Source organism: Pelodiscus sinensis, chromosome 2 (assembly GCF_049634645.1).
Source record: "Pelodiscus sinensis isolate JC-2024 chromosome 2, ASM4963464v1, whole genome shotgun sequence".
NCBI lineage: Eukaryota > Metazoa > Chordata > Testudines > Trionychidae > Pelodiscus > Pelodiscus sinensis.
The window spans coordinates 34,284,810-34,297,390 of NC_134712.1; the positions used below are offsets into that span (position 1 = coordinate 34,284,810).

At 43.8% G+C, this 12,581-nt stretch overlaps 1 protein-coding gene across 10 annotated transcripts in view; it reads left to right on the forward strand.

Annotated features, from left to right (window-relative positions):
* Positions 1-12,581, forward strand: part of UBR5 (ubiquitin protein ligase E3 component n-recognin 5) — a 170,896-nt gene that overhangs the window by 43,437 nt on the left and 114,878 nt on the right. For 8 of the 10 annotated variants that reach the window (XM_075920248.1, XM_075920252.1, XM_075920251.1 and 5 more), the window contains 2 exons: positions 7,573-7,722; positions 9,655-9,866. In XM_075920248.1, coding sequence (XP_075776363.1) covers positions 7,573-7,722; positions 9,655-9,866 — 362 coding nt within the window. The remainder of the gene's footprint in view (positions 1-7,572; positions 7,723-9,654; positions 9,867-12,581) is intronic. The other 2 variants (XM_075920253.1, XM_075920256.1) reach the window with 1 other exon arrangement.

The following is a 12,581-nucleotide window of genomic DNA, read 5'->3' on the forward strand; positions in this document are numbered from 1 at the left end:
TTTTTTTTGTAAACTGCTTACTTTTTATAGACCTAAGTTGCTAACCAAGAACTATCATCCTTCGAAGAATATTGAACTATAGTCAAGATATGGACATGGCAGAAGGCCCCTTTGAAAAATACAGTGACTGTGTGCCTTTAGCTACATATAATGATTTTTTTGTGTACAAATTTAGCGGTTCTTCTAGCTGTTCATAGTCAAGTTAATTGTTGGGATTAAGGTGCAATGTAGGCTCCAGGAAATATGGTGGACCAAAATACTTTCCTGAGATCTCTTGTGGAAAAAATAACACGCTATTTTAGAAGACTTCAGAACATAGCCAAATCAAATTTTTAATCTCTAATTACTAAATTTTCTAGTAATTTTCGTGTATTTACAATACAGAGTCTCACATGATAATTCGAAGTAACTTGATAAAAGGTGATCCTGAAATGTTTGTTAAAAGTGGGGTTTGCCTTATGGGTTTCAGTGATGTAGAATGAATGCTCAAAAGCTTTGTTTTTCTGCTTGTGGAAAAGCAGAAATGTCAAGGTTGGCTTTGGTGAAGGGCATTTTGAGCTCTTCGGAAGTGTTGATTGTAAACTCTGGTCCCTTAATTAAAAGGATCTTGCATTTGTTCCTTTCTCCATTATGGGCACCTGATGTTCTGTGATCCTCTGTAGTAGTGATCTCTAGCCTTTTTACACTCAAAATCACTTTTTAAATGTCAGGGCAAGCTCTACCGCATCCCTTCCCTGAAACCCTACCCTTTCCTTGAGGCCCCGCCCTCTCCATTCCCCTTCTCTCCATCACTTGCTGTCCTCAGTCCTTACGCACTCTCACTGGATTGAGACTGGGGTGAGAGTGAGGGATTTGGGTGTAGGGAGGGGGTGATAGGTGCAAGCTCTGGGAGGGATTTTTGGGTTCAGGAGGAGGTGGACAAGGGGATGCTGGCTCAAGGAGGGGTCTCCAGGCTGGAGAGTGTTGGGGTCTGGTGGACAGAGGTGGAAAGTAACTAAGTAGAAATACTTCATTACACTACTCAAGTACCTCTTTTTGGTTTTTGTACTTTACTCATGTAATTTATTTTTGTGATATTTTGACTTTTACTCAAGTAGCTTTTTTTGAAAATATTTTACTTTTTACTCCACTACAATTTCTGGAAGCGCTTAGTTACTCACCTCTTTCGTCACCCCACTGACAGTTGTGCAAGCCAGCATTCTGATTTGCTAAAACACAGCCACATGCACTTGGGTGGCTAGGAATCACGTTTGAATCCTTGGATTTCATACTTGAGGTCTGCTTAAAGCTGCATGCCCTGGCTTCAAAAGCAGGTCTTAACTGCAGTAGTTTTTGAGCACTTGCAGCTTTGCCTTTAGGGCAGAGAGTTGGTCATAAAAAAAAAAAGAGGCGGGTGATTAAGAATAAAAATGACTGGTCATTCAAGAAATTAAGGGATCCTTAGATCATTGTGAAAACATTGCCAGGTACAGTACTTAAAACTAGGGAGGGGGAGGGGAAGAGTAACAATGAGTTTTGTGCTGCTGGGATTTGTATTTGGACGGGTACTGTTAAACTTTTAAATATTCTTGAAAAGGGGATAAATAGTGAGATGGCAAAATTTGCAGATATTTCAAAATTACTGAAAATAGTTAAGTCCAAAGTTGACTGCAAAATGTTAGAAAGGGATCTCACAATACTAGGTAATTGAGCAACACAATAGCAGATGAAATTCAGTGTTAAGTGCAAAGTATTGCACATGGAAAAGTATAATCCCAATTATGCGCACACAGTTGATGGGATCTGAAATAGCTCAAGAAAGATATCTTGGAACTATTGTGGATAGTTCCCTGAAAACATCTGCTCAATGTGCAATGCAGTCTAAAAATTAAAAAGCTAACAGAATATTGGGAATCATTAGGAAAGGACTAGATAAGACACAAACTATCATATTGCCTCTACATAAAGTCAAGTTACACCCACGTCTGGGCTGCAGATCCAGTCACCCCTTCTAAAAAAAAAGCTGTATTGGATTTGGAAAAGGTACAGAAAGGGCAACAAAGTGATTAGGGGTAAGGAAGAGCATCCATATTAGGAGTGATTAACAAGGCTGGGACTTTTCAACTCTGAAAAGAACGGGTAGGAGGGTGGGGAGAAAACGCGCGCACACACACACACACACACACACACACACAGAAAAATATAACAGTGCCCTACATTAACTCAGGTGGTTAACCATAGACTTCCATAGGATGACTACTTTTTACTTCTGGATACTTAAGTACAATTAAAATGAGATGCTTTTGTACTTTTACTCAAGTAGTTTTCCAGAAGGATACTTTGACTTAGTTACATTTATTTCAAAGTAGCAGTACTTTTATTCAAGTAACTTTTTGGGGTACTTTTTCTACCTCTTCTGGTGGAGGGTTGGGGTGCTGAGCAAGCTGCAGGCTTGTGGATGTAGGGGTGCAGGAATTTGGGTTGGTGTGTCTGAGGGGCTCGGTGCAGAGGGGTTGGGTGTATGATGGGCACAGGTTTGCAGCATGTGGGTGGTACAGGAGTGTTGTGGCAGACTGGGGATGTGGAGGTTGCAGGGGTTTGGAGATGAGGCTCAGGGCAGAGGGTTCAGGTATATGATGGGCTTAGGGTTGGAGTGTGTGGGAGGTGCAGGAGTGTTATGATGCTGCAGCCAGATGAGGGCTTGACCCCAATTGGGAGCTTGTTAGTCTGGCTTCCATTTTTAAATAAAATATTATATTCAACACAAAAGGTTTCAACATTGTCTTTATGGGAGGGGGAAGTAACCTATTTTTGGGTCAGGGGCCAGTGACCCAGGGAAAAATCAGTCAGGGCCACACAAGTGAGATGCAAAAAAACCAACCTTTCCCAAAAAAACCCCCAACTCTCACTGTTGTAGCTCCAACTGAGACACCTCACTTTCCTGGCGCTCCAGTCTTATGGGGTGAGGGAAGAGGGCAAGTAGGACTGAGGTTCAAGTTCTCAGGCCAGATTAACTCTTCCGGGGTTCCAGCGTTAGTGGTTTTTGTGGGCCTCTCTAGGTTGAGGCCAAAATGAGGGGTCCAATGTGCAGGACAGAACTGCCAGTGAGTGGGATAGGGAATGGGGGTGCAGAATCTGAGCGGCAGGTAGAAGGCAGGAGCAAGCTGGGGGTAGGTGTCTGAACAGGGGGGAGGAGGCAGACGTAGGGTGATAGCAGGTGTCTGGCCAGGGAGGAGGGAGGCAGGAGCAGGGTGCTGGCAGATATCTGGCCAGGGGGGAGGAGCTTTCCCTAGAATCCATGTATTCTTCACACTGAAAATGAGAACCAGGTGTGTGTCGTCATGGTGTAACATCCGATAGAGCTGCATCTGAATACATTGCTAATAAAAACAAACAACCCTCCATCCCTCCAAAGCTATGTAAGTGAGACTGTGGAAAGGAGAATAAAGTTTGGTAGAGGAACGATCAGGTGTTCTGGTATAGCTGCTAGTTGATAGCTCATGGCAAGTGAGCCAGCTTGGAATCTTGCTTTGGATTTTATGTTGCTCTAATAAATTGCCATGATTCTCCAGAACTTAAAAAGATCCTGATAGCCTAGTTAGATTTTTTTTATTTGTTCCTCCCTAGCAATTTATATACAGGCAGTCCCCGGGTTACATGGATCCGACTTACATCGGATCCCTACTTACAAACGGGGTGAGGCAACCCCGCACTAGCTGCTTCCCCCCAGCAGACCAGGGAGATGCGAAGCTAGCGCCCCCCTCAGCAGACCAGGGAGACGTGGAGCGGCTTTTCTCAGCAGACACCTCAGCTTGAGAATAAAGGACTGAGGGAAGTGAGGTGTGGGAGAATAAAATTGAGCTCTGGAGAAATGTTTGGCTAGAGTTTCCCCTACAATATGTACCAGTTCCGACTTACATACAAATTCAACTTAAGAACAAACCTACAGTCCCTATCTCATACGTAACCTGGGGACTGCCTGTATATGTAATGTACCTGGTTCTCACTTTCAGTTTTGAAGAATGTATCAATTCTAGGGAAATTTGTGAAACATAATTCAGTAACATTACTTACTGCTTTCGATAGTGGAACTTAAAATAAGGTGTATTCCTTAAAGCTCTGATCAGAAGGAAGAGTTGTGGAAGATTTAGAGAAGCAGCATTGTTTGATATTTGTGTTCTACCATAATGAGTGTGTGCCGGTAATGTTAGGCAAAACATAAGGAAAAGTTTAAAAATTGGGTCCTTTGTAATTTATCATACTTGGAGAATAACCATTTTTTTTTCTTAAAATGATCTCCAAGATCCAGACATACTGTCACCAAGTACAGGCAGTCCCCAGGTTACGTACAAGATAGGGACTGTAGGTTTGTTCTTAAGTTGAATCTGTATGTAAGTCGCAACTGGCGTCAGCCGCTGATGAAACTGATCAGTTTCAACCGCGGCTGAATCTGGACGCCAGTTCTGACTTACATACAGATTCAACTTAAGAAACCCAGGCGTCCCCAAGTCAGCTGCTGCTGAAACTGATCAGCGGCTGATTCCAGGAAGCCCGGGGCAGAGCAACTCTGCCTCGGGCTTCCTGTAGTCAGCCGCTGGTCAGTTTCAGCAGCGGCTGACTTGGGGACGCCTGGGGCAGAGCAGCTGGGGTGCTGCTGGGTTGCTCCAGTAGCGCGGCTCCTCGGTGCTACTGGAGCAACCCAGCAGCACCCCAACTGCTCTTCCCCAGGCGTCCTGATTCAGCCGCTGCTGAAACTGACCAGCAGCGGCTGAATCAGGACGCCTGGGGCAGAGCAACTGGGGTGCTGCCGGGTTGGTCCGGAGCGGCGCTGCAGGACCAACCTGGCAGCCCCCAGCTGCTCTACCCCAGGGGTAGGCAAGAAAAGCCTGGTCTGCTGGGGGGGGGGGGGCGCTAGCTAGTGCCCCCCTCCCCCCCCCAGCAGACCAGGGAAACGGGGGTGGCGGGACCGCCCAAGTCCTCCACGGCTTTGCTCCGTATCCCTGGTCTGCTGACCTGGGAGACGCGGAGCAAAGCCACAGAGCACGCGGGCAGCGGGACAGTCCAGGTGCGCCGCGGCTGTCCCACTGCTGGCGTGCTCCGAGGCTTTGCTCCCCATCTCCCTGATCTGCTGGTCAGACCAGGGAGACGGGGAGCAAAGCCGCGGAGCACGCCCACAGCACGCTTGAGCTGTCCCCCTGTGGGCGTGCTCCGCGGCTTTGCTCCCTGTCTCCCTGGTCTTCAGTGAGACGGGGAGCAAAGCCTTGGAGCACGCCCGCAGCGGGACAGCCCAGGCGCGCCGCGGCTGTCCCACTGTGGGCGTGCTCCGAGGCTTTGCTCCCCATCTCCCTGGTCTGCTGGTCGGGAGACGAGGAGCAAAGCCGTGGAGCACGCCCGCAGGGGGACAGCTGAAGCGCTCCCGGGCTGTCCCGCTGCGGGCGTGCTCCAAGGCTTTGCTCCCCATCTCCCTGCAGACCAGGGAGACAGGGAGTAACTTTTCTCACCCTGGAGGACGGGGGCAGCGGACCGCGGCGCATCTGGGCGTCCCGCCGCTCCCGTCCTCTGGGGCGAGAAAAGCCCTGTTCGTAACTGCGGATCTGACGTAAGTCGGATCCGCGTAACTCGGGGACTGCCTGTATTTATGGTGGTGATTTGTTTTCTAAAGTTACAGGCTGCTGTTAGTGCACCTACTGAACTGTTTTGACTTAGATAAAAAAGGAACATTATTTTTACTGAGTTTTCATTTGTAATTCATTCAGATGAGGTGTGTACAAATCCTTTTTTACCTAGACAGAGCTATCACGATCGCAATATCTTGTTCAGCAATGAGTGATATATTGTCAGTTAAACTTGCAAGTATGGTGACAGACTGGTGGTGGTGGATTTAGACCACCCTGTTCCTTTGTGGAGAGCTGCCAGCAGATACAATGAGGTTAGGTTGCTTTGATAGGATCTGGTAGACATTTGGACAGTAAAATCCTTGCTTTTTCCTACACCATTGTATGTACTCAGGTAGGTGGTCTGACAATATAGGCTGGTTTGTGTTACTGCACTGTCAAAGGTTCTGGTTGCCTCGTGCCAAAAAATTATTAGAAATACAGAAAATGGCAATAAAATGATTATATAGACTCTTCCCATATGAGGAGATTTTAAAAAAGACTGCTAATGTTTATCCTGCAGAAGGGATCATTAAGTAGAGAGTGATACAGACCTCTTTTGTAAAATCATGAATGATGCGGAGAAAATCAATAGGGAGATGTTGTTTATTCTTTCTCTTATCACAAGAACCAGGTGTCACTCAATGAAATTTAATAGACAGCATATTTAAAACAAACAGATGAATTTCACCCTGGCAATGAGTTACACAGGTTGACTGTACATTGCGTGAAGACCAACAGTATAATTGATTAAAAAAAGAATTAGATAAGTTCTTGAAAGGATAGGTATACTAATGTTTATTAGCCAAGGTAATCCGGGAAACCTTAAACCTCTGACTGCCGCAGTCTGGGAATGGATGATGAGATGGATGACTCAATAATTGCTGTGTTCTGTTCCCTCTGAAGTATGTAGCACCAGTCATTTTTGGAAGACAATTTCACAAGTCCAGGTAGAAATTACTACCTGTCAGCCAAGGTTTAGAGCTTTTATTATTTAACTCTCAAATGAATTTTGTTAAATCTAGACTGTTGCTGCATTTTTGTGCATGTATAATTTAAAGACTACAAATTCCATAATAGGAGAAGTCAGGGCTGAAGAAGCTGGGTATATTGGTGTGTGACATTTTAATGTGTGCTCTTTTTATTAAGGGATTTGGTGTTGTCACCTTTAGGTTAGACTAATGTGATAATTAGGCCTCACAGAGGAAACACTGAATTTTCGTATTTACGGTCCTAATATTTTTCGAGTAGTTGTTGAGAATAAACCAAGGGCATTAAAATTAGCTCTTAATTTTTATTATATAGATTTGAAATGGTGACTTTTTTGTAGGCTTCCTTTTATTAATTTTAATATATATAGTGAACCTTTTGCCTAGTCTCAAAGCTAATTCTGTAAAGGCACAATAATTGTTTCAGGAATTGTTTCTTCTTCTCTGAAGCAAACATACTGGTTAGCCCTGTGGAAATGTGTATAGTCTTTGTTTGGCACCAGAGGAAAAAGCTGAAGAATCTTTGAAAGGGACAGCTTTTATCTAATAGTAGTGTTTTATAATTCTAGGTAACTGATTTATGGAGTTGGGCTGTTTTTTCTTTATTTTAATTAAAACTTTACTTTTCCCAAATGTGTGGCTAAGGTTTAAATTTTTGGAGTGTATATTTTTTGTTTTGTTTTTTGGCAGTAAGATTTGTTTGGAAAACATGGCTAGACAAGTGTCAGAGCATTTCCTATAAGGAATATTGTTCTCACACATTGGACCACTGTGCTTGATTATGAATGTGGGAGCAAAGGAGCCACATCAGTTTGTACTGGTGAAGCTGAAGAGCAGAAATTCCAATTATAAGGAGGACATTTTTGGTTTTATGTTTATTTGCTGATTGGTTTCTCTAGTTGATGTTATGTGGCTGATTAATCATGTATGACCCTTGTCTCCTTTTATAGAGGATCTTATGTCTCTTCTGGATGCTGACATACATTCTGCTCACCCAAGTGTCATTATTGATGCTGATGCTATGTTTTCAGAAGATATTAGTTACTTTGGTTATCCATCCTTTCGGCGTTCCTCACTTTCCAGGCTAGGCTCGTCCCGAGGTAATTTTGCATCCTTTTTTCTTTGTAATAAGTAGTTTGCAGTGCAAAAAGCTAGTGATAGTACATGTTGGTTATTTAGTTTTGATCTGTGTGCACAATTGTTTAAATAGTAAATTGCTAATTGTTTTGATAATCAATAGTAAGCACATTTTAAATATGAACAGGTAAGTTTTGCAAAAATCACAGTAGCGAATTTAAAATTTAAAGTCATAAGTGCCTATTATTTATTCTTCATGTATCTAATTCAGCTGTTAATTGTGTTCTAAAAGTAGTTATCAAATTTGATATGACATGCAGCATTCTGAAAGATGGTTGCTTTGGTTGAGGTTGCATAGTAGGCAATGGTCTTCTAATTTTCTTAACTAGTTAACTTATTCCATCGCAAAAAAAGTAAATGAATGAATACTGTTTTAAAATCAGGGGCGCGGGAAGGTAACAGCTAAAAACTGCTCATTTTGAAGAATTTTTTAAAAATGAGCTTAGTAACTGCTTGAGGTTAATAAACATGTTGAATAGTAAGAAGACATTACTAATGCTTTGAAAAGTATATTAAATCTAAAGATTTCTGGTGCATAACAGTAGTTTTTTCTGCATAGCTTCTTGAAGATAATACAACTCAGAAGATGCCCAGAGCATTTTACAAACTGTTAATCCAACCTCTGCCATGATTGCTCATTTAGTATAGTTCTAACTTGTTTCATAATTCTTTTTTTCATTAGTATATTAACTGCTGAACATATAATTGCTAGATACAAATTATCAGTCAAGGGTCAGTATGTTTCCTAATAAACAGGTACAATATTATGTGAACTTCACCTACAAGACAAGCTGTTTTTCAATTTATGTAAAAACTTGTTCCCATTTGTCTAGTGTAGCAAAAGACCCAAGATGTAGAGGAATTTATTGAAAGGATGATATAGTAATGTGACCATTACATATATGTAATTCCAATTGAATTTAATATAAATGAAATACTTAATGGGTTAAATGCATTATGTGCATGTACAAATATTCAACATTTGACATAACTCCTTCTAAATCCCTCCTTTTTTTTCCTTTCCTAAGGTTATTCTATGTAAGACGTTACCACGAATTTTATAATCCTTATTTTCCATGCATAGTTGACTCTTGGAAAGTTAGTTTGATTACCTGATTTAAAAAATTTATCTGCATGAGCGAACTGCAGAGTACTGGCTTTAGACAGTTTGTAGGCCAATTGGAGGGGAAGCATTTTGGTAAGGAACACTTTCCTACAAGGATCCTTTTTAAAACTTGTCTGACTCTTGAAAAGTTTTCACTTGAACTTCTTAAACAAAAAGGAAAACGACAAAAAAACCCACCAGATATGCTTTAATTTGTTAAATCCAGTCCTGTAAAACGTTGCTTTAAACAAAAGGGGTTGGATTATCAAATTTTTACAACAGCCTTTTTTTAAAGATTTATTTGTCTTTAACCTTTTCAAGTTACTATTTTTGGGAAACTTGTTATGAGACTCTCTAATAAATACTCTTTTTTGGCTTGTTCAAATGTAGCTAACAGACGTTCTAGATTAATTAGAGGATTTTGTTATTAGATAAACCATCATATATATGGTGTAACTTCAGTGCATATTGTACTATAAAACTTTAAATCATCACGTTAAACACATTTTGGCTTTTTGCCATTCTGAGTAAAAATGAAGCATTATGCTTTCAATAGTGCTGATTTTCTTATTTCTACAAATAACTATTTATAGTTTCATTCATATGTTTTGTAGTAATCAGTACATATGCTTGAAAGGGTTAATATCTTGAATGTTGCATGTCAAGATTTTTCATATTAGTATTTTAATCTTTTGTGAATAGGTTTAACTGCTGTTAGTTGCATCCTGAAGGGTCTTTACTAGAGAGTGGCTTACTTTTATCCCACTGGTGTGACCCAATTGCATACCAGTTCTCCTTCTTCCCTTAGAGAGAGACTCTGAGCTGTTGCGTGAACGTGAGTCCGTTTTACGTTTGCGTGAACGAAGGTGGCTTGATGGAGCCTCATTTGATAATGAAAGAGGCTCTACAAGCAAGGAAGGGGAACCAAATCTGGATAAGAAGAATACACCTGTTCAAAGCCCAGTCTTGTTAGGAGAAGACTTGCAGTGGTGGCCAGATAAGGTACTGAGAATTTTTTTGGCTCCTTTATATGCTTAGTACATTAGATACAGCTGATCAGTTTTCCCACAGAAATGCCGATGCTTTTGAAATCCCTGGAGAAATCTTTATTTTTCTTTTGTATTGGTGTGTGGGGGTGTGGTTTTGTTGTTGTTGTTGTTGTTGTTTTTGTAAGTGTGATATTGAAATGAAATGTTTTTTTATGTGCTTGTTTAGTTTTTGTTTTTATATTGTTGCCATTCATGCCTTTATAACTGAGGTTTAGTTACTACTTCTATTCTGACCTGTTTCATCTTGTGTAGTTGTCACTCCTGCAGGCACCAGCCAGAGAAATCTCCAAGAACTTAAGCTCTTTCTTCCATGAAACAATTTTCTGTTTGTGGTTTAATTGCATTTGTGCGTTGGACAGAATGGTCCTGTTCATGTCTAGCACCTTTCAAAGAGGCTTGTATTCTGATTAGTCCATTTTAAAAGTTTTGTTTACAATTTACATTTTTGTCATACTTGGTTATTTAAATAAGTGACATTGCGGAGAGTAATTAAGTTTCTTCTTCAAGTGCTTGCTCATGTCCGTTCCACTTAAGTGTGTGAATGCTGTGTGCACAAACTGTCGGAGATTTTTCTCTTAGTGGTACCTGTCAGGCTAGCAGGGGAGCCCCCTGCAGTAGCACCACAATATCAGTGCATATATACCCCTGCTGGCTTTCCACCCCCTTGGTTCGTTCTTGCTGCCAGTGATGGTTGTTGAAGCTCCTTTCTCGCTTGCTCGCAAATGTGCCCTCAGAGTATTCATAAGTCTTCAGCCTTTAGTTAGCATCTAGTTAAGCCCCTTTGTTCCTTCCTAGTTGCTCTTTTAAGAACTTGCTAAGCTAGCATTAGATAGGGTTTATGTTGGTTTGGGGTTCACCTGTTGCATCCCCTTCCCACCCCATCCCTGGGCATGCCAGGGCCTCCAGCTTTAAGCCTTGTGCTGACTGTGCCAAATCTATGCCTTGCGGTGACCCACATGACTCGTGTTTGGGTGAAGCCTACGTCCCCACCAAGTGCAAAATTTGTCAGTTTTAAGCTCCAGACCCAGTGTGCAAGGGAGTGGCACTTGAAAATACTCCTAATAGAGTCAGGGCTTCACCCTGCTGCAGACATGACGCTGGAGTCCCGCAGCGTACTGCTCTCTGTGTGGGAGGCAACGGGATCCGGGGTCCTCAGTCCTCGTCGGCGTTGGAGATGCCTGTTGGCCTGGCACTTTTCGCAATTGCTGGTGTTGCGAAGAAGACACCTGCTTTTCTCTGATCTCTGCCCCGGCACATGCCTGCAGTACACCCCCAATCGAGGCATCCTGTTGCACCTGCATCATCCTTGGGATCTGCTGCTCCTGGGCTAGAGTGTGGCCAGTTGAGCATGACCAAGGACCACAGTACAGAGGAGAATCCGGTGCCAGTTGATAGGCCCTCCAGACACCTTTGAGGCAGTGTGGGAACTAGTTGAGTTGACCATGGACTTGCCCTCGCCTCTTCCAGTGCACTGGGACTGGCCTCGGGCCCGTACCTTGTCATTGGCACTAGACCCTGGGCAGATACGTATTCAAAATGGCACCTACTCCAGGCTCCTCTGTGCTGTGGGGCCTGGTGGCAGGTGCGGCACTGTGCTCCCCGATGCTCACATCGATGCCAGCACTAGCGGCCCCTTCAGTGCCACTAGCCACGCTTTCACAAGAGTCAAGAGAGAGCACAGCCTCCAGCACTTTTATTTCAATGGCACAACCTGCGGCACCAGAGTATCTGATGCCTCCAACTGCCGGTCTGGCACCAGGGCAAGCCAGTGGTCATGATTAGATATGTGGAGCAGCACCATTCCCCAACCTCTGCTTTGGCCCCATCTTGGTCAGAGTCTGACTACGCAACGGATTCTGATGTTGAGTTGGTATAGTCCCGAGTCTCATTCCCGGTCCCAGTGCTGATCAGGCTCCTGGCACCATTCCAGGTCCCTGCGCAGTTCCCACTCCCGGCACCACAAGTGGTATCGTAACACCTTGGGCCATTCGCTACCGCAGGCCTGGCTCCCACGGCAGCAGCATCCAGACCACTGGTCCTTCTGGGCTTACCATCAGGTCCAAGGGAGCGCTCCTTTTGCCGCGAGATCCTTCACGTTGGGGACCCTGAGTCTTGTCTTTGGCCACACCGTTACCTAGTGCCCTGGCACTGGAACAGGCCTTAGTGATCCAGAGTGAATCCCCTCGGGCCCCCATTGGGCCAGTTGGGCCTCGGTGTGGGTGCACAAAGTTGAGGACTTGACGGTGCGAGAGTACTCGTCGTCTCCTCCAGATGAAGCCTTGTTGTTAGCCTCTCACTCATTGCCAGCCATGGACTCCTGAGTCCATCAGGAGCTCTCTGCAGACTGGGGCACAGTCTTGGGATGCAGCTTGAGTAGGCCTCTCAGGACTCTGACCCAACAGTTGATACCCTCATTGTGGAGACATGGTCTCGTGTGGCCCTGCTCCTGAACAAAATGGTGGGCAAAATTACCAACGCCCTCTGGCAGACGCCAGTATCCATACCACCCATGGTCAAAAGAGCAGAGTGGTGATACTTCGTCTCACAGGCAGGCCATGAGTATTTATTCTCACACTCATTGCCGGGCTTGATAGTAGTGCAGACTGCTAACCACTGCGAATGTTAGGGACAGTCCGGCCCTATCCCCAAGAATAGGGAGGCCAGGCGG